The 21753-nt window shown below is 30.9% G+C and overlaps 2 protein-coding genes across 5 annotated transcripts; one reads left to right on the top strand and one right to left on the bottom strand.

Moving 5' to 3' along the window:
* Nucleotides 1-1500: 1500 nt before the first annotated feature.
* app (Palmitoyltransferase app) lies at nt 1501-17820 on the bottom strand. Of its 3 annotated transcripts, XM_074127158.1 has the most exons (10): nt 17316-17820; nt 17029-17189; nt 15336-15494; nt 15082-15219; nt 14820-14974; nt 14614-14731; nt 13787-13914; nt 11170-11338; nt 5659-5972; nt 1501-5551 (listed from the first exon to the last, which is right to left on the bottom strand). In XM_074127158.1, exons 1-9 carry the CDS (start codon nt 17543-17545, stop codon nt 5671-5673), a joined length of 1560 nt encoding a protein of 519 aa, XP_073983259.1. In that variant the 5' UTR covers nt 17546-17820; the 3' UTR covers nt 1501-5551; nt 5659-5670. The 3 variants fall into 3 exon arrangements, with proteins under 3 accessions (XP_073983259.1, XP_073983254.1, XP_073983267.1); XM_074127153.1 differs by having other exon boundaries at nt 1501-5972; XM_074127166.1 differs by lacking the exons at nt 1501-5551; nt 5659-5972 and adding an exon at nt 6024-7740.
* Nucleotides 17821-17989: 169 nt separating this feature from the next.
* Nucleotides 17990-19799, top strand: LOC141453687 (transmembrane protein 242). Of its 2 annotated transcripts, none has more exons than XM_074127190.1 (3): nt 17990-18227; nt 18358-18533; nt 18656-19799. In XM_074127190.1, exons 1-3 carry the CDS (start codon nt 18137-18139, stop codon nt 18809-18811), a joined length of 423 nt encoding a protein of 140 aa, XP_073983291.1. In that variant the 5' UTR covers nt 17990-18136; the 3' UTR covers nt 18812-19799. The 2 variants fall into 2 exon arrangements, with proteins under 2 accessions (XP_073983291.1, XP_073983279.1); XM_074127178.1 differs by having other exon boundaries at nt 18295-18533.
* Nucleotides 19800-21753: the final 1954 nt, after the last annotated feature.

The following is a 21753-nucleotide window of genomic DNA, read 5'->3' as shown; positions in this document are numbered from 1 at the left end:
ATTTTTTCTCCTAGATTGATTACACAATTTAGTTTATTAATTCACATACTTATACATACTATGTACATTCACAATCAACCACTAGAATTCTAAGAGAATTGTAAGTGACAGATTTTCATTAAAAAATTTCAATTATGTAGTTTCTTTTCAATATAATGTGGGTTAGAACAAAGGAAACGACTGAAATGATTAGAAGGAAGCACCTTCCAAACTTCTTCAACAAAAAAAAAAATTGATTGAAAAACTTTTATTCTGTGATAGTTAAAAGAACCTTGCGTGTTTTTTTTTTTAAATGTTTTGCTAATTGGATGGAGACTGGACTTGATATAAGATGTAGATCTATATGCACGCAGTAAACACACCAAGTTTAGAAAATCGGTAATAACTGAAAAACTAATCAATGTAGACGCACCTCTGATTGATCTATTGTGAACATGATTTGTAAGCAATTAGCGCAAGTGTTGGAACGGATTATCCAAGATCCAAGCTTCTTGCACTTTTTTTTAATTGAGATTTCTCAAATACATTACTCAGAAAGATAAGTATAAGCTTTATTCCCTATTGTAAATGAAAGTTATAGAGGCAATTCTTTATAGTTCGTTCTTGACCGGAAAAAGTTTCCTGCGCGAATCCCATCAACAACATAGAACAAAGATATCGTTACTCCTTTAAAATGTGAACTTTTGGTAGATTTTGGGTGTGAAAACAAGGTCATCGCAAACAATACTTCAACAAACTAATCACTCAAACTTACACAATATTCAGATGGTTCATAGAGCTAAAGGAAGCTTGAGCATATTTAAAGTAAGATTCAGTTTTATAGGAACGGCCTTTAGACATACAATATCACAGCATACTTGAACTCAGCATTGGATATGGTTAAATCAATAAATTTAGAGCTCGCAAAATAAATCTTAACAAAAGAAAACATTGAAATTATAACGGAGATGCTGGGTTTGAATTTAGCTATTTTTTTTTTTTTTATAATTCTTTGATTTTGCTTTCTTCTTACAGCTCACTGTCCGGAGACCGGCAGTGCACTAAGAAAAGTCAGATTATGACGAGTCTTAAATGATAAATAAAAAACGATTATTGGCAATCAGAGTTGAAGCAGACGATTTTCAGATTTAATGATTATTATTTATCTTTTATTCAATAATTTTCATTGTAACATTACATATTTCCATTTGTACATGAAATTACAAATTTTAAAATTATACACGTGACTATTCTAAAATTTTCATTTTTATTTTCTATATATATATATAATATACATAATTAGCAAAAATAACTTATAAGACAATTTTTAATTACTTTTTTTGTAAATCAGTATTTAGTTAAACAATTAATCTACATTATCAATACATTCGTTTATTGTACAATTATCCGCTAAAATAAATATTGTCAGAGGCACATAATATAGTTCAAAAAGAGCAATAATATTTAACAGATATAAAAAAAAAGAATCGTCAGTTTAGTTTTAGACCCCGTCGCTCAATGTTTGCTGTAAGCTTTATATTTCTTCTGTTGTTTTATATACTTGAATCGCTTTAATTAAGCTACAAAAATAAATAAATAGTGTCAGATGATCTATATTCGGATAACTGGAATTTACTGCACAAACTGTATTATGATTATTATTTTTTTTTTCATAATTGCTCATCGTAAATATAATTTTCGTGATATCTGATTTACATAAATAACTTATAAATAAATAAACGGGTTAACAGTTGGGATAAATATAGAGCAAAATCACCTTTTTATTTTAGGCACAAAAAACTTTCAATGGTATTAATCCTTCTTAATAAAAATACTTATTTAATTTATTTTTACATAAATAATAATTAAAAATTATTTTCTATATATATCACTACTGAATGCAACTGAGAACACTAACTACTAAATCTTGTACACCTGTTATATTAAATTTTCTTACAACTTAATGTGATGAAAAAAAAGCAAATAGATACACCGTTTAATGTGAGACTTAATAAAATCTGTAAGAAGGTCACTCAAAAATATTACGCACTTAATTTTAATACTGTCAGTTATTGTTTAATTTTTTTACTTTCAACTGAGTAATTAAACTTAATATAATTTTGATGTGATCTAGTAATCTAAATTCAGAATTTGAAGATCACATCTAGACACTAGCGAATACGTATTCGACTTTTTTATAAGTGCAATTATTACAGTTCTAGAGCGCTTTGACCAACTAAGTACTAACATTGCAACGCTACTTTGATACTCTGATGGCGGTTTGAGTACAAGGTAATTATTTTTCGAGCTCGGCATAATACGTTGCGTTGTGCACGAAAACGACGCTTTGTGTAGCCTTAGAAAGCCTTTTTTTTTTCTTCAAATAAAAATTTGATTGAGTCCACAGTGCTAGATGATAATGTAGATGATTTTATCGATCGTGCATGTTTTTTATTTTTACGTTTTTGAGAGGTCTCATCCATTATCAGAAACTGATTAATAAGTTATTTTCAAGAATTCGACTTCCACTTATGTTTATATCAAAAAGAGGAAGGCACAATAAGTCTCTTGTGGCTACGGTGCCGAGGAGTATAGGTCCCGTCCCTTTTCTAATTGCTAAGTTCTAAGATTCTATGTTTTTGTAACATACTACCCTAGCTAACTCTTCACTAAATAACGGAGTAAGGGCATAGTGGACGTTTCAAGATAGAGAAAGGAGTCATAACTGCCGGTGTGTACAGAAATAATGCAAGATTTCAAATCTGGGTGCATTATTAGTAACGATTTACATTTGTGCAGCTGATAGCGCATGAGAAAGGGATACCAATTTAAGAGTCATCAAGACAGTCAGGCGGTTGTATGGTGAGTAAGTCCTGAGCAATCAATTTAATCCTAAAGGAAATGATAAAAAGTAATCCTTGTTTGAGAGAGCGGCAATTGAGCATGGGCAAAGGTCTCATGAGGCAGCGGATCATCACTACAAGAGGGATTTTTAGAACCATGGACTTTGAACCATTTTGTAGCATAGAAAAAGCCTGTCGACCGTCATAGCATGGATGGGATATATTTATTAGCTACTCACCTAATTTTACTTTGTTCCAACAGACCATGATTTTGGGAAAATGAATATTCTGCCACTAAATTACATTTTTAACACAATCTTGGCATCAGATTCTCTCCTATGGCTTCGGTTCTATCTTCTTGGATGTTGTTGGTATGCTGCATTTCAACCTTTCATTTCTTGATCCCTAAGCTTCAGTTCATTTAGCTTACTTCATCTCTTTAATTTGTTCTTTGATATTATTCTCACCGTTTATAAAGTCCGTTTTTTTAATTTTAAACTTTTAACTTTAATTTTATTTAAAGATCGCTATTCAGAAATCTGAGATGCACGCATGGCTTGACAACTAGACTGTAGATTTTGTTAGGAAAAAGAAGAAACTACACTACACGATTGTAAGAATGTGAAAGGCTGCTGTAATTGTGAGACAGGAGATGAACACCTCGAAAACAACTTTAGAGATCACCCTTTAGACTCCCAATTCTGATCAAATTGACAGAAGTGGACATGCGATGTAAAATGTACCAAATTAGACCCTTTTTAATGTCACCGCAGCACATGTTATGACTCTAATTTCAATCAGTTGACGACTTTTGGATGTTAACTTTTATTTCAACCCGCATATTACTGATTGGCCTCAAAACTGAAACGTTTTCACCGAGGGTTGATAAATGGCAACCTATGTTTACCAAGCAAAATCTATTTCCAATTAAATTTGAATTAAATATTCGGTTAATAGAGGGAAAAATATTTTGAACGTTTATTGAGAAGATGCCGTGAAGAAAGGCTTACTTGCGCCTTTTATGAAGCTGCGTAAATATGGGGCCACTCATAAAGTGTAGAACAAAACCTAAAAGGTGTTAAATAACGGATCTAGTCAAATTAAAGAACTTACTGTAGATAAATCAAAGAAGTCTCTATCTCAACAAAGAAAAATAATCCGGAAAATTTCTACTGGAGAAAAACACTTTGATAATCATGAAGGAGTGGTAAGGTACTTTCGCTGTTAGAAGCTATGGAATTGCGGAACATATTGAGCAACTGGAAATTGTGATGGGAAAAGGCAGGCCAGAAGTTTTGAGCAAATATAATCACAATCAAAGTGACTACTGGGAGAAAAGTACAATATATCTGGGTATAGGCAATTACGATTTGGAAAATTAAAACAGAAATCACGAATCTTCAAAACAAATAAAATTCGCTACAAAAAAGTAAATTAGTTTGAAAGTATAAACCAATTATTTTCTCATTTTTTTCCAACCTTCAAATATTTTGAGTGACCTATCTTAAAACAAAAACAAAAAAAACTTGCATTTATGATTATATTTTTCAGACAGCGTTAGTCACAGTTAATATCATTAAAAAAAGTTTTTTAATAATTTAAGAAAAATATTATTTAAACAACGTACAAAAGGGATGATAATTTATGTACAAATAGATAAATAATTGCAAAAAAAAGGTAATATTTTACAAAAGCGTTTTAATTATACAAACGATGTTTAACAATATTTTATAAAGTTTTGAAAATTGGAGATAATAAATTATTTAAACAAAAAATATCACAGCCTTCATCATTCCCAAACTTACGTTATGTATAGCTATATTAAGAATTAATATATTAGACAAATAATTTATTTTGTTTCCTAGCCCTAACAATGTAACACAGAAGGCCTTTCCTAGATTTTCATTTTCACATGGAATTATTTCGAAAAGGGAATGATTCGTTTACATATTTTTATAAATTTATTAGTTTTTTACGATTATAAATAATCCAATGATCATTTTAGCAGAGTTTTTCGATTATGTTTGATTAACTATTTAAATGCGTTATATCATGAAGTATATAAGTATATACTTACAAACATATATTTTTTATTCCATATGTTTGATGCAAAATTTACTTTAGATGATTTCTTTTTATCAAAATTTTACAAGTGGAACTATTGGCGGAAAATTCAATAGAACACTAGGTTGCAGAAAAAGTTTAAGATACAGGTTCAACAAGTTTGTTGTACTTGTTTATAACTTTTACCTCGCTCTTTACCTTCCTTTTTCTTTACATTTATTATTCCCAAGAGGTTTGGTAAAACTATTTCGTTTAGTTTTGTGTACGTTCTGGAATTAGAGGGAGAAATGGGGCAATAAACTCTAAAGCAGTTTAATTAATTCTCTAAAGCATGGGGTGACGGGAATGTATAACCTAAATGGTTAGTGCACAGTGCACTGGACTCCCACTCGACAGATCCCAGTTTGGAGGCCAGCTGTCTGCCTTTAGACGTTCTCTTCGTGTTTGCTCTTTAAAGCTCACTGTCCGGTGTTTTCGGAATATCTCAAATAAGTATAGAGTTCTTTCTTTGCACTTGAGAGAAATTTTGCCCGAGAAGTTCTTTATTTTCTTTTCTGACTTCCAAAAAATATTTTTGTTTGATAAGCACTTCAGCTTTAGTTACCACTTCGAGGCAAGAGTTTCATTTTCATCGCAACTAAGTAGATAATTTATTTCTTCCCCTCCTTTTTTTTTAAACAAATGTATAAGAATTTATTACATTCTATACATATTTATATACAGTCATGTACATAAATGAGAAATTATTTATACATATACAATAAATATGTACCATAATTTGATGTCAATGTACCTCCTTAGCTTTCAATAAGCCAGCCTGACTGCCAGTATCCATAGACGATGTGGACTCTTCTAATGAATCCAAATCTAAAGCTGATTCTATCATTGTTGTATCTTGTAAAAGACGTAACCTACTTGCACTTAATGTGACAACAGAATTTGGTACTTCATCTAGTTCCAGATCTAAATCTCTTAGATCACGTGAAGACACACAACCGCCGCCACCTGTTGTTGCTGGTTTCAATTCGTTTGGTTTTAATACAACTTCTTCAGCTTCTACGATTGGTCTTATATTGCAGGTCACATCTGTAAACAAAGTACAAAACAAATTTAAACGGTTTAAAAAATATATATTTAAAATAATACTCAAAATTTTTATTAGAAAAATATTTTTAAATTTACTAGTAAATTTTCTTTAAAAGGAAATTAATTTTTGATAAAATCCTTCAAATTAAGGAATATATAAAAGAAAATACATATTCAAACAAGATTAGGCTAGATTTCTTAAATATACAGTATATTATAACTTAAAATTAAATATTCCTATAAACAATATTTAATAAACAAACACACAATGAATTAAAAAGAAAATAAATTTAAAACAGAAAAATTAATTTTCATCTGCTTAAAAAGGAAGCCAAAAACATTCATTAAGTTTAATAAAGAAAATAAAGTTAAATGGTTATTTATGAATTAGGAAAAACAGTCATTTCCAAATTATTATTTAAAAAAATGCAAAAAGGGTTTATCGGTAGTTCAGGATGGTAAGTGGTAAGTAATAATCCAATACAACATAATTTTAGCGAGTATTCCTCCCTCCAGGTCATTAAGAAGGAAAGAGCAATGTTTGCTGAAATATCCTGCCTCAATATTGATTTGAGAATGAGTTTTTAATTGATACATTCAACGATAGTGTCTTTTTTTTTTAGACTGTTTAAGATTCAATAAACGAACTAACTCTTCTAGATATCTTAACTTCAAAAATATAATCTCTAAACACGTTTTACATTATTGAAATTTTTTTTTTCAAATATTTGAGCAAAAAAAATTAATAAAAATCTTCTTTGCAGCAATATATCAAATTCTGTCAAGTTTGAAACATCGGAGCATAACAATACTTACTATTTAAAAAAATATCTCTCACAAAAACTTAAAAATCTTTTTGTTATAGCAAATGTTAATTGACTTTAATAAAAGATGTTTGACAGAAGCTTTAAAATCAATTACCACGAAAAAAATGGATACAAAAAAAAAGAACTTTTTATTTTAGTCGACTTTTGTCCATGGTATTTTGAGAAAAATTTAATAACATAACCATGGCCAGAAATTTGGACTGTACTACTTTTTATTTCTATTTCGAACCCTCCGAATAGTATCTGTCAGCGATTTAACAGCTAGTAAGGTAACCTAACGGGAAACACTCAATCAAACTGGGTAATCTTCATAAAAGTTTAAAAGAAGTGTGTTCTAACTAAGTTCAGTCTTTCTTTTTTATGTAGATATACGATTGCATATTTTGGATTCATAAAAATCATAAAATTATTTTGTTTACATCATTTACCTAAAACGATAATTTAAAATAATAATGTAATAATAATAAATAAAACTGGTACCTTCAAGTTTTATGAGAAATACTCAGCAAAAACATGCTTAGGTAACTTTATAGGTTTGGTCAAGTCAACCAAAAATTTACTTATATGCACAGTTTCATGCAAGATTGTTCAAAAATATGAATTCAACCTGACTTTTCTGGCAATTCGCTACCACTTAATTCTACATCAATGTACATCCTGTCCATGCTACATTCAGAAGTGGAAAAGGTTCTTTTTATTTCAATAAATAAAAACAAATCTTTTGAATAAAATAAGTAAAAATTAAACACAAGCAGTTTATCTTTTACCGTCTTTTTTTTTTTTTTGTCTCGAAATTTTGTATTAATGACCAAGAACGATGAATGTAATTCGGAACTCTCCTCTTGTGAGGCACTACCGTATCACAAATACATTCTAAGATAGGCAATAAATCCAAGTATGATCAGTCTGTGTCCCAATAATTCTTTCTTACAGCATATATTCTAAAAAATGAATAGTTTAAAAAAATGCTGATTATTTTAAAACCTACAAAATTTATTTGTTCAAAGAAAATAATAAAAATTTGGATAAATTTTTAAATCAATATCTATTTGCCTCTACAGTCGTTATTTAAATTAACAAAATAAAATAGAAAAAAAAATCTGGACACTTTTAATGACTTACTCTCACGTTAATTTTAAGGTTTTCTCCAAAGATTGAATTTTTACTAACAAGCTAAATTGAAATGCAGATAAAATGGTCAAATTGTTGAAGGGATTCATTCAAAGCGATTTTTTCAAAGTACGGAATTCAGTCAACAAAAAATTTTTTTTTAGAGGGAAGACCAGCAATACGAAAACTTCCATGTCTATTAATGTTATAGACCAACTTACAAGGATTCAAAGTTAAAGGAAAATTTAATGTTTTCGAGAAAATTAAGGAAAAATGAAAAATAAGCCTTTAGGAAAATCCATTTCCGATCTTTATCAACTTATTTAATCCTTAAATATTTTTAAAACGATAGAGGTTTCAGCAGGATACCTTATCAAAATAATTCGGCATCGTTTTAGAGAAATTATAGGCGATTTGGTTTGAGAGACAAAAAAGAATTCCACAAATTCTTTTATAATAATAAATTATTTAGTTTCTAAATTATATGTGACAGTTTCTCTCCAACCGACAAGTGTTGGAGTACCAACTTTCAGTAATTGAGGGAGGAGTACCTTAAAATTATATATTATCCAACAGTAATTTTAGCAGGTGGCTTAGTTAATATTAATAATAAAGCACAATTTACCATAAAATAATTCTGGTTTTCAATTAAGCAACAGAACTAGGCAACAAGCAATCCTTTTTCTTATGATTATTGTAATACCTATAACCTTTTTATTTTTTCTTCAACTAATTTCACTAAGAGACCAAGTTTGAATATGCAAACTCACTAATCATGCAATTTAATTTTTAAACAAATTAAATGGATACAAAATTTATTACTGAGATAGTAAAATGAAGTAAAATTATACCACTCTGAAAGCTTTCATGCCCCGTGTAATTACATAAAGAAGAGAAATAATGTATAATGTTTTTTTTTTTTTTCAAATAAACTGCTACCAAGAAAGCTGCACCAATCAGATGGAGTAAAGTCTCAAGGCTAGAACTTTTACACTTTACTCAAACAATCTAAGAGTATATGGCTTCAATGGGGAAATAAAATTAGCAAAATTAAAAATATGTTTAATGTACGTTACAATACTATGGTTCATAATAAATTCTCTGAACAGATTTCCAATATGGTAGTTGATGCCATCTTGTTGAAGCTCTTCACAGGTTTGTTAAGAGTGACGTCGCTGTTCTTTATAAGTAAACTGATTGAGGAGAAATTAATCGCACCTCTTATACTTGTTTTATTGGTTTAAATCAGGAAGATGAAATGGTCAAAGCAAAACTTCAATTCTTGAATTCTCAAAATACGAGGTGAAGTATTATGTTTTTGGAAAATATCACTAGCATGATCATTCAGTAGGATTAGCATCATTGGAGTCGTAACTATGAGCAGTCTTCGCCGGTAGGAGTGAGGACCAAACGATGTTTTGTTACACGACGGTAGAACAATTCTAATTGACTTCCTTTTTCAAATTGTTTAACCAATCACCACCCACCCAAAGCAGCTGAAAGCCTAAACTTCTACCACTTGTTGGAGACGACGATCTTTAGCGAAGTGATATCCACTTCTAGAATAACGAAGATAAAAGGCCTTCCTCGGACCAGGGTTCTCGGTAATCTAAGAGAAACGTTATGGACCATAATTTCTCGGAAGGAGTACACCAAGTCGGTTAATTATGTACCGAAATCTTCTGGCAATTTTTAGTATAGCAAAAGTTCAATTCTCTAATTTTTAAACATTTTTAGACACATGCTTAATTTTTTGCTTACCATTTTTATTTTGCATAAACATAATCTTCTATAAGTGTTGAAATGTTTCCCCGAATCAAATCATTTACTTTGCAGTTGACGTAAAAAGTGAATATATCTAACCAGTAATTTTACTTTTTCTGATTGGTGCAATTTTATTTGTCTTCTTCAGTTTATTTTATTTTTGAAAGATTTCAGTTAGATAAGCTATTGATAAAACACTATTAAGTTTATCGGTGAATGATTAAAAAGTTGATTGTAAGAAACATCAAATTTATTTCTTAACTTACCAAATTCTGCTTAATTTTTTTTTTTTTTTGCCAGAAATCGCTCAAAAGAAAGAAAAAAGAACAAGAGTGAATCATTAAAACAAATCTGGTGGTAAACTTAATTTTTTTTTGTTATTTGAAATTATATTTAATCTGCCTATTAAATAAAAAGAAAGTAACAGAACTAAATGTAACAATAACGAAAGCACGGGATATTTAGTTCCTTTTAGCATCCTGGAGGTCTGTAATTAGCACATAGTTTTCTTAATATATTGCTCAACGCACGCAATGGGATCCGTAGAGAAGGACTGGGATGCGCTAAGTCCATCGCATTTTTCTAGCGTGGTCGGCGATTTAGAACCCTAACAGTACGATTTTTATAAACAACTGATATTAACGGGATTATACGTTACTATGAGTTGGTATCAGGTGTCCAGATAAAACTCTTCGGGATGCATAAGTGTCCCGTAATTTGTGGTTGTGTAACATTCTCGTTCTTAAAACATATAACTGACAAGAAACTTCATGAGAATAAGAAATTAAAGCAAATTTACAAGAGACATTTTGTATGAATTATTGAAAAAGTAATAAACGAATTAATAAAACTGAAGAAGACTGCTGGGTTCTATTGAATTTCTGATACAAATGCTAGAACTGAAGGACGGTTTTCCCAGATGAATTTTTATTGACAAACGGAAAGAATAGGTTATCTATAGGTACTGTAAATGCTAAGCCCATTGTTAACGGTTTCTAGAATAGAATGAATTCAGTTGAAACGTTGAGCAGTATTCATATAAAATACACCGATCTATTTGCTAATAACTAGAACCTTCAGACACACATAAACACCAAATATCCCGGACTACACTAATCATTCAAGACTATCTTCTGTCTCACTACACGGGCTTTGAATTGCTAAAACATCATTTTGCAATTTGTTTCTCAAACCAACTACATAACGGCTTCCACCATGATGGTAAGCGCCAAATTCAGAAAGAGCATATCGTTCATGCATCATGAGTCCGCTAGTGGTGGTGTTGGGATGATTAAAACGGCGATTCTGCAAATGTACACGCTCTTGCATCAAATACATTTGTTCTTTAGCTCTCGGCAACGTATGATCTATGGGTATAAAATGTTTATGCCGTGTACGGCGCAATGGAAGACTGGAATAATATAGTCGAGGATCTAGGTGATATTGTTGATGTTGTGGTGATGGTGTTACAACATATTGTGGAGGATAGTAAATACCTTGAGGATTAGCTGTTGGCTGGCATAGTACTGTTTGTGTGACCGGCGCAGCTGAAGCAGACTGACACGTATGGCTGATAGATCCGCCATCTCCTGCACTGCCATGTCTGGTTGTCATGCCTTCTACATCGCCACTTCCTCCGCAAACTTTTCCATTTATGCCGTTTATCTGTAAAAATGTAAAGTTATTGTTTTTTTACCCGCACTTTTTTTAACTTCGTAAAAAATGGATGATTGTTTAATTACAGCTTTGTATAACATTTCTTTGAATCATAATATATAATTTCAAACTACTTTGGCAATTCTAATAGAAAATATCTGAACTTTTGTACACAGCCTTCCTGTTACACAATATGAAAATATTTTTAATTTGTAATTTAGTTGTACAAAAATACGGATATGTAATATATGATACATTATTGTGAGGTTTGTTGTAATGCCTATTTTACATAACATATAACTGTGATTTTCCAGTCAACTAACCTCAGTTAAATAAAAATAAAAAAAACTGTCAAAGTTGAAAAGAAACCCTCTAAATTATCCTAGAAAATTAAAAATACTTAAAAAATCCATTCCTTTCAGTCGTACATCCAAACTAATATTCTAATAACTCGGAACTTTGGCTAGACATTTATACATATAAATGTTGTCCAGGTATTAGTATTAGTATTCAAAGATTTCCAGTATTTTATGTAAACAATTTTCTTATGTTTTTCATAAGGAAAATTCGCACTTCCAGATAATTATTTCGTATAGAAACAGCAACGCACCTATAATCACCATTTTTTTTGGGAAAGTGATACGTACATTACATGAAATAGCAACATCTCTTATACAAGGGAAGTATTAAAAGAAATTAATTAATACTTATAAAAGTGATAAAAAAGAGTTCAAAGCACACTGTTTATTTAACAAATTATTTTAGAAGTTACCAATTATTCTCAAGAATCACGTCAAGGGCACTGAATATTATGAAGCTATTTCTATCTTATCACAATATATAAATAAAATTTTTTTTTTTCTTTTCTTTTATCGATTATTCTTAATTTAAAGCAATTCAACTGGTAGAGAATGCTAGTCAGTTTCAAAAATTCTGACTTTATAACTTTTTTTTTTAATCCTTAATATCTGAAACTTGATTTTATATGGGAGATTTATAAATTAAACTTGAAAAAAAAATTCTCAATCCAATACTAATTTTTTTGAAATGAAAGATAACTAAAATTGTGACTGATTCTAACGAACGTCTTACTATTCTATCTATGAATATGATGTAGTAAAAATAGTCTAAACACAAAAAAATAAAATAAAAAAAAAACACTTTTTGGTTGCATCCTTTTAATTTACAAGAAATTGGGTTTTCAGATTGTAGGATATCTTCATAAAATAAAAAAAAAATCGATAATTCTAACTTCACCTCTATCACCTCTGAACTGTTTCTATTGTTTTTCTTTTTTGATAAAATATTTAAAAAAATTTATTATGCCTTAAAAACAAACCAGATATTTTTTTTAATTATTTATTTATTTTGGACTTCTGAAATAAAATTTGAAATAATACATGGCCTTCTTACGGGGGAAAAAAATATGTCTGATTTTCTTATGTCAGCCAGTCAACAACTTCTTAAACGACTGATCAATGACTGTAAGAAATTATTTTCAATTACTTAATTTATTGCAAAAAGAAATAATCTACTTTTTTAATTTTAAGAACTGTAGGATTTATTCAAGCATTCAACAGTGCAAACAATTTGATAATAGCGTGTTACACTAAAAGCGTTATTCAGATTAAAATTAAAAATTGATTTGTTTACTAATCTATTAAGCTTATTCATCAAAAAGTAGGTCATCTCTTTCCACAGATGAACTCTTTTGTAGATCAACTACTTGATGCCTTCCCGTCTCCCGAAGTTAATATTAGAGGCATAAGAACTACTTCCAGACATCCTGTTCATAACTCCGTTTTTTTTTTTTTTTTTTTTTTTTTTTTTTTTTTTTTTTTTTTTTTTTTTTTTCTAAGAAGCAGAAAAAGTGATAATCAAGGTCCAAGGGATGGCTGTTAACAGGTTATGAAAGGAGCTCAAAGTTCGAATCTTCGAATGCAGTGAATGTTTGTGATAATGTGGGAAGACTTCTGATGTCTTGCTGAAAAGAGTATTCTTTTGCAAATAACTGTAGAATGATGTTCTACGAGTATAGCCAAAGCGGGATATTCTAGCACAATAGCTGAGTTCAGATGTCATCAACTAGAATAGAAACTCTTGAAGGTTTCCATCAGCATCACTTCATGCTCAAATCTTTCTCAATGCGAAACGGGAAATATCAAACGTTGGTTTGGCCTCGCTACTCTGTTTTTAAATAAGTTATGCGAAAAAATGTTTTCGCCAACTGTCTATCTTTATTGATCTTGAGCAAAACAATAAGAAATTGGATTTAAACTGCTAAACAAAATTGGAAGACATAAAAGATCAACATTTTTGGGTTAACAAATCAATTATTGCACTAATGATGAAGAAACACATTATAAAATCACACAGGTATCATAAATTAAGGATACTTAAGGTGATTAAGAATATATAAGACTTTAAACTACTTAATTTGGAAATTAAATATTACACCTGAACTTGATTTGGCTGAGGAAGTGCACCGTAAGTCCTATTATTTGATATAACTGTACTCTCGTGGGCTCGACCATCCCAAAGTTGCCTTTCAGCTGCGTATTCTAGCGTCACCAATCCTCTCCTATCTGAAAAAAAAAAAAATAATATCAGGATTCTTCACCGAATAGACGAAAAGTAAACAGCAAGAGATAGAATGTGTTTCGTCGAGGAGATGGGGGAATTTATTAACATTATAAGGGCCCAAGTGCAATAAATTTATCAGGCGAAATTAAAAAAAAAAAAAGATCTAAACGTTATCTGTTGCCAAAGAGTTTTCAAGAAAATTTGCAAATCAAAACTTAATTAAAAGTTTCATAAAGAAGGTGCCTTTGCGCATACCCAATGGCCCAAAACCTTCCTTTATAGCAAGTCAAGTAAGTCATATGATACCCAATTTTTCGAAATTGAAAATGAAATCTTACTGAAATCAATTCAGTACCGGACTAGCAATGCGGTACTGAGACACTGGCAAGATTGCAAAATATTATAGTCTCAGAACCTCTCCGAAATGAAAAGTAAATAAGAAGGCTTAGAAGGAATCTGGATAAGAGAAACATTGCCTTTTAATTTAAGGAAACGAACATATTCCACTGATCTCGCTACTTGGAAATGTGGCCAAGGGGCGCATAACAAAGCTACCTCGTCTTATTCACTGGCGCTTGGATTTCTACAGTTTGGCACCTGTCCCATATTCTGGGTTGATTTATGCTACTTATTTAGTCAACAAAATTCAAGTATCAAATATATTATCTGCAAAGAAATAAATAAATAGAAGAATAACTTACCTATTAAACTTGGAGGGGAAGGACCGCAAAGTATATGGCAACAATTTGAACAGATATTTCCTCTACTATAAGGATTATAACTAGCTTGTCCTCTTTTCGAGGAAAATGATCCTTTTATCTAAAATCAAACAAAATTACAAATAAGATAAAAAAAATCAAGTATAATAATAAATCAAACAAAATCAATAAAAATTTATAGAATTTACATCTTCATTAGTTGTTTGATTTGATGTAGTTAAATATGTATGAAACCCAGCCAAACCTAGTACACTCCATACGCTAAAAAAACATACAAGGGCTACAATCACACTTGCTGGAGACTCTTTCACAGCCTCAAAGAACAGTCTATCATCTTTAGTGACTGAAAAATGAAAAAAAACTAAGTATAACAGAAACATTTGAGAAAATTTCCATAAGATTAATACGCGTTACTGAAATTATTCAAAATAATTAATAAAAAACACTTACGTAAAATTAGATGGGTCACAGCGCCCGCTAAGATAAAAACACAAAGGAATGCTAATGACACTATAAACATATAGAAATATCTATAGTTACGTTTCCCAACGCAATTACCAACCCATGGGCAGTGATGATCAAAACGTTCTGAAAAAAAATACATAAATACGTCCTTGAAAATTTGTAATATTAAAAACTTAAAAAAAAAAAATAATCCAACATTAATAATTAAAAGAAATAAACAATATAAAAACTATAATTACCAACACAATTATCACATAAACTACAATGTGAAGCTCTAGGAGGTCGAAATATTTTACATGTAAAACAATATTTTAATTTCACAGTCTGACCTCGTACAGTAATTTCTTTAGTCCTAGGAGGTGGTCTGTAGGTTGTTGAATTAGTGCTGTTTGGCACTTCTGTATTTTTTTAAAAAAAAAGAAAAGAAAAAACGCATTAATAACAATAATGAAGAAAATTCCTGATATAGAATTATCAATAAATTTGTAACTTAATAGTGTAGAAATACATTTTGAAGAAGTTAAATGGTATAACAATCAGGTTAGCTTCAGGTAGCCCTATCTTACACAGTTTACTGTATCGTTTGTTTTTATTATCTACGCACTAAAGAAACTGCACAACAGAAGAAGCAAAGAAACAGGCTTGAAGTTTTCACAATTTATTTGCATTAATCCGAATAATAGATTAATTCAAATAGGAAAGCAAAAGTTTGGCTACTCTAACGGTTAATAAAAATGCTTTTCAATTACTTCTGTAGGCCATAATCAATTGAGTTATAATGGACTGTGATACTCTCTCCGAAATAGTAGCTAGTCGACAAGTCTCTTAAGGGGACATTTAAACTAGGAAACTAACTTCTTAGCACTATGAGCCCATCCAGGACCCTGGCCTCATTAACTTAAGCATGCCACTATCAAAACAACATCAAGGCAAACTGAAAAAGTATAGCTTCAAAGATCTCAAAACTCTACTTTGAAAATATTAAATATCTGTAAAGAAAAGATAACAAAGTATTTAACATGTTTCACTATTCACCTAATTGGTGGTAATTGAGTGTGAAAGAGAGAGATCTAATGTCCTTAAAGAAAGTAGATTATCAATAAGTCATGGGAAAGGCAGTAAATATTTCAAGGCTATTTTAAGAGTCCTTCATGCCAATTATAATTCAAAATGCTGACTTTTACTTCAAATAATTTTCCAACCAGCTAATGTCTGATCTAGATTTTTATATAAACTCATTTTAGAATCCACTTCTTATTATGCTTTGTAACCAGACGATTACAACCTAGCAACAACTGGTATATGAAATTACTAATCGTTGTCTATTTTTCCCCGCAAATACTTTCTTATCTGGAATACTTGTAAAAGACCGCGAAGAGGTCTATTTTTTAAAAAGATGAAAGATTATTTATCATGTTAGAATGAATGTATATCTTAGTGAACAAAATGTATTTTAAATTAATTTACTTTTATCTAGTTAATTTTTTTAAGGAACTTGTCACTGAAGAAACGTTCACTTTATTGCATTATGTATAATGTTAAAACTAGTTTTCGCAAGTTTTTTTAAAAAAAAATACCACAGTATAATTCGCAAAGATAATAGTAAACAATGGCAAACGTCTTATCTAAAGATTTAATATACAACGCAGTTATTTTAACGAACAGCAAAAGTTAATTAGTCTAAATATACAGTGGCACACCCACACAACCTTCTATGACTCAGAAAATATTCTTTCAATACTATACAAATAAAATTGCTATAAAACTGAATGAATTTTAGCAATTTTTTTATTTAAAGATTCGTAATTTTTGTTTGTAATTATAAATTTAAATAAGAATAAATAACGAATTTTAGGCAATTCTTTGGTAACTTACCTCAATTATTCTGAGAGGTATACATGTTAAAATATAAATTATATAAGTTATATTAACCTATTTGCTTCTCAATATAAGCAGCTTCATCAGGTGTTGCTCTTGGTATAACTCCTGGATCACTAAAACTGGTTCTTAATAACGATGACATAACAAAAATAAATAACACAGCGCCGACAATCGGTATTGCAGGGGTAATTCGTATTGCGAGAAATGGGCAACTACAAACAGATAGATTCAGAAATAATTTTAAATATTTACTTTTTTACTGTGTGTTAATCACACTTTTGTGCAAGTTTTATAATCATTAACCACAATTAATCAAAAGGGAAAAGGTAAATACTTACTCAAACGCGAAGAACAGGCTACAAGTACCCACAATTAGCCCCACAGTTACAAAGAAAACACTAGTCTGTGGAGCCATCATAATACGACCATCACAACAAAACTTATTTCTACCAGGAAATAATTCCCATTTTCTTGTTACATTTGTCATCTTGTCTTTGTCATGTGAGAGATTTCCTTCAGGAGGTAAATCTACACTTACAGGTACGTAAACAGTGTCAGCTGAAACCATGTAGAAGATTGACAATTGGCATTTTCATGCCACCATAACCTTTATGAAACCTGCCTAGAATATTAACATTTCTATACAAAATTCATGTTATTAAAGAATTTCACGGTTTTATCGCACTTATGAACATTTACATAAGATAACTATCACGTGAGGCATTTTAGATTTAATAAATACTTCTATTTCAAGATGTACATGAACTAACACTGCTGTCACAACAAAAAAAAAAAACTACACTCACACACTGTCTGCAGCACTAGCAGCCATTGTGAAGCAAGACCTTCTAAAAGCCAAGAAGAGGAACGCCCATTCAAAAAATAATTTAAAAGTTCTATGATATTTTTTGAAATTCCTTCGCCTTGCAGGTGGAAAGATTTTTGTAAAATTATTTAGTGATTTTGCAGGGTACTCAGCTAAAAGTTGAATGTTCTTTATTTATAAGATTTCTACAAGCTCTTTGGAGGTCAGTGAACATATGATTTCTTGGAGGTAATGTTTGAACTGCACTTTTCAGCATTGCTTATTTTTGCCAGTGAAACATTTAAGCTCATGTCATAGTCACAAAAACAGTATTGAACTGAATTTGTAGTGATAATGGATGTGACTTCTGAAAAAACACCATCGGATGTAGCGGATAACTTTAGTCCAAGCAGTAATGTGAAAGATATTAACTATAGATTGAAAGGTCAGTAAAATTTATATAGTTCACTTTAAGGGCAAAATGTTTTATAATGATTACCTTACACTTTCAGCTGGTCTTTTTTTAACCTCCGTAACTGCCGTATCTGCTTGCATTGCCTTTGCAATGTCCATAGCCTCTGCCAAAAGAAAGGATCCAAAAATGTTTCAGATAGGGTCTTCGTTTTCAAGAGAATATCAAGAAAATGGTGTTGAATTGGCAATGAGGGCTCTTAAATGGGGAACATTTTATGCGGTGACGGGATGTTCTTTAGTTTGCTATGGTATATGGAAATTTTCTGGAGCGAAGTCGGTGAGTAAAACTTTTTTTTACGCATCAGGAATTATATTAAACATTCTGTATTTTATATTTTAGTTATGTGTTTTTTAGTCGATTTATCTTTTCACTACATCTTTTACATTGAATTGTTTCAGATGGAGGAATTCAGATTTAGAATGGGATCAATTCTTCCGAAAATTCCTAAGAATGAAATTCCTCAGAGCCGCACAGAATTTGCTGGACTTACAGATCTTTTAACATACCTTGCAAATGATTATGGAAAAGCAAAGACTGATTCCAAAGAAAATTAATTTTACATGACTCCCATTTTGAAGTTTTTGTGGCAAAAAATCCGTTCGCATATACTTCTACAGTTTAAAAATTAGTATTTTAAACATTATTATAGGAGTTCAACCGATGACTAAGTAAACACATTACATGGTTAGTTTAAGATTGGTGGAAAACGTGTGTAATACGCCATTCTTAGCGAAATTTTTAAGAATTAATATCGGATTGTGATGACATAATTTAAGATAGAATTTAGCTTTTTTTATTTTTTTCGATCAGGACCACAACTCTCGCTCAGAAATTTTATAAACTTGGTGCTATAATCTTTTCTTGTAATTCATTGGAGACTACAAATTTAAGTCTCTATTCATTCTACATATTTATAGAAAGTGATTAATTAATATCGAATCTAAGAATTAATCTACAACTTATTACAAAAAACAGTCTTAAGAGAATCAGAAACAGAGTTTGAAGGATTTTGCCTTGTAACGTGTGTATTCTCAGATACTTTTTTATAGAAATTTTGGCCATGTTGTTGATCAGAATTTAACAACATATTGTTTGAATCCCGTTAGGCGTGAGAGCAGAGATCTTTTTCAAGAAAATGAGCTGAATTTTGTGATTTTCTTATGGAATTGAGTGTTTATCATGCCCAGATAATTAGTTTGATACCGTCTATTCGGCAAACTGCCTGAAACCAATTCATGGATTGCAACTAGTCTTTGTAACAAAAGTCTGAGTTGGACCTTTCTAGTTATTATTTATACTTATTTATATATAATGTCATGAAAAAATTCAGCTCATTTTAGGTGAAATATGTACCATTATTCTTTGGAATAACATCAAAATGTACACATATATTTCGGTCAATACGATTTATATGGTTCAATTATCAATTGATATTTGATATTGGTGGATTGTATATAGCTAGCATTTATATTTAAAAGTAATTGTATGTTTGAAGTAGAATTGTATATAATAATTGAAACATTAAAATAGTTTGTTAGTGAATGTAATGTTTTCTTTGTTCCACTGTTCCTGAGTGATAACTGATGCTGGTAGAAGTCTAGGAATGTAAGTTTTAGATTGTAACCTCTCTAAATTTGTGTTATTGAACAGGAGCGAAATTCGGTTTTTGGCAATTATACTTTAATGGAATTGAAAAAGCCCCATCCTAATAGATTCTTTGGAGGCAAGGAATACAATACAATTAATAAAATATTCACCTCCTCTTCCGTAGTAAAATTTTTACTCTACAAAAAAAAAAAAAAAAAATGAGCCCTGGATCGAAGAAATAAATCATCGAGCTGGAATAAGCAGGATGAGGAAGGTTAACCCCCGGTTAATTACTGTTTTAGACATTCTTATCATTTAGTCTTATAATGCTGCAAAAAGACTCTATGTTAAATAAATTGGGATATTTTAGATAATTAGTAATTACTATTACTTAGTGCTGTGTAGAGTTCAGATGCTCGCCCATCAGATAAGCCAACTCAAAATGCATCCTTCTATGTTCCACCATATGTAGAGCATATTTTTTTCCACCTTCGAGGCACATGAAGAGCGCACAGTTTTTGATTGGGCTATTTAAAGTATACTCATTTTTCATCGTACGTGAAAATTCGCTTTATACACAGTTAATCACTTGGATTTTTAAGAAGAGTTTTACACTCTAATTCAGGGTTTTTTTTTGCTTATGTGAACATTTGTTCGACAGGCGAAATGCTTTACTTTGCCTTAATTCCTAACTAGTTTCGGATATGGCCGGTAGGTAGCAGAAACCTCTACATTACACTATTAATAGTTATAACGGCTACCGCTAGATAGCATGGTAGCTTCAAGGGGCGACTTAAAGTATTACAGAATATTACTTAGCGCAAAAATACAAAGTTAGGCAGGAAAATATTTTTGCAGAAAAATGTATGTATTTATACTTTTATACAACTTTGTGAGGCACAGGTAGAAGACTATGTTGTAACCGAAATGATACACAATGAAAGAGTGAACAGTTGTAAAACAAAGTAACTTCTATTCTTATAACATGAGGAATCTATAAATTCTGTCATCTTTATAGGTCAGTGACCAAAAAATCCCCTTTGTCCTTGACCTAGCTAAATTCCGTTCGCACCAAATTTCACCCGAAACTTTCCCAACACACCAATCCGCTCAAATACAACCTGTCCCAGTCTACTCTTCCCACGGATCCTCCCCGAAGACTTAAGCGTCGATGGCCTCGCGATTACCTGTTCGCATGATAGAAAAGAACATCCTTCGAATTCTCTTCAACGGCATCCTGTGTTAGTCGACTCATGATAGTTATCATTGGATGGCCCTCATTCAAATCTTTCAAGTCATTTTTATTTATGTATTGTAAGCAATCTGTTCCCAATAGGCAGTTGTACTTGTTCCCAATAGGCAGTTGTAAATTATATAAAGAGAGTTTAAAAAAAAAGTCTGTGACGTCTTTATTGGTAAATTCTTTAATGAACGATTAATAAAATCCTAGGCCTACACCGGCAATCGAACTCAGTAACCTAACCACAATACATCTAAGCTCTGCGATCCTCGATAGGGTACCGTGGCGCCTTCTTCTTATATTAATACTTATGATGTATAAAACTTACATGAATTTCAATTAATTTAATTTTTTATACGCAAAAGGAAACCAACATAATTTCATGTAGTCAGTCAGATACACCAGGAAAGGGAAGTGAAAGAGCATCTTCTTTCTTTTCCGGTTTGTGGAACTTCTTGGATTAATGCGCCACGATCAGGAAAGCGGTGTCGGGAATCGCTTCATTTTTGACCACTTTCTTTGTAGTCTGATTCGTTTTCAGAGAATGTCTGTTCTCAACGATTCCAGAACACTGAAGCCTCACCAGATAATTGGTTGAAATCCCAAGCGGTGGAATTTCTTGCTGGTTTATAAAGCTTGTTTCACATTATGAAAGTGTTTAGAAAGAAA

This window comes from Rhodnius prolixus, unplaced genomic scaffold (genome assembly GCF_049639745.1).
Source record: "Rhodnius prolixus isolate KJV_2025 unplaced genomic scaffold, Rpr scaffold_1, whole genome shotgun sequence".
Taxonomy (NCBI): Eukaryota; Metazoa; Arthropoda; class Insecta; order Hemiptera; family Reduviidae; genus Rhodnius; species Rhodnius prolixus.
This window is presented reverse-complemented; position numbering and strand designations above follow the sequence as displayed.

Coding starts and splice junctions, on each gene's coding strand:
- LOC141453687 (XM_074127178.1), top strand. CDS start 18,137: ATGGATGTGACTTCTGAAAAAACACCATCGGATGTAGCGGATAACTTT. Junction 18,228..18,294: donor TATTAACTATAGATTGAAAG/GTCAGTAAAATT, acceptor TTACACTTTCAG/CTGGTCTTTTTTTAACCTCC. Junction 18,534..18,655: donor AATTTTCTGGAGCGAAGTCG/GTGAGTAAAACT, acceptor GAATTGTTTCAG/ATGGAGGAATTCAGATTTAG.
- app (XM_074127153.1), bottom strand. CDS start 17,545: ATGGTTTCAGCTGACACTGTTTACGTACCTGTAAGTGTAGATTTACCT. Junction 15,220..15,335: donor TTTATGTGATAATTGTGTTG/GTAATTATAGTT, acceptor ATTTTTTTTCAG/AACGTTTTGATCATCACTGC. Junction 14,975..15,081: donor TGTGACCCATCTAATTTTAC/GTAAGTGTTTTT, acceptor TTCATTTTTCAG/TCACTAAAGATGATAGACTG.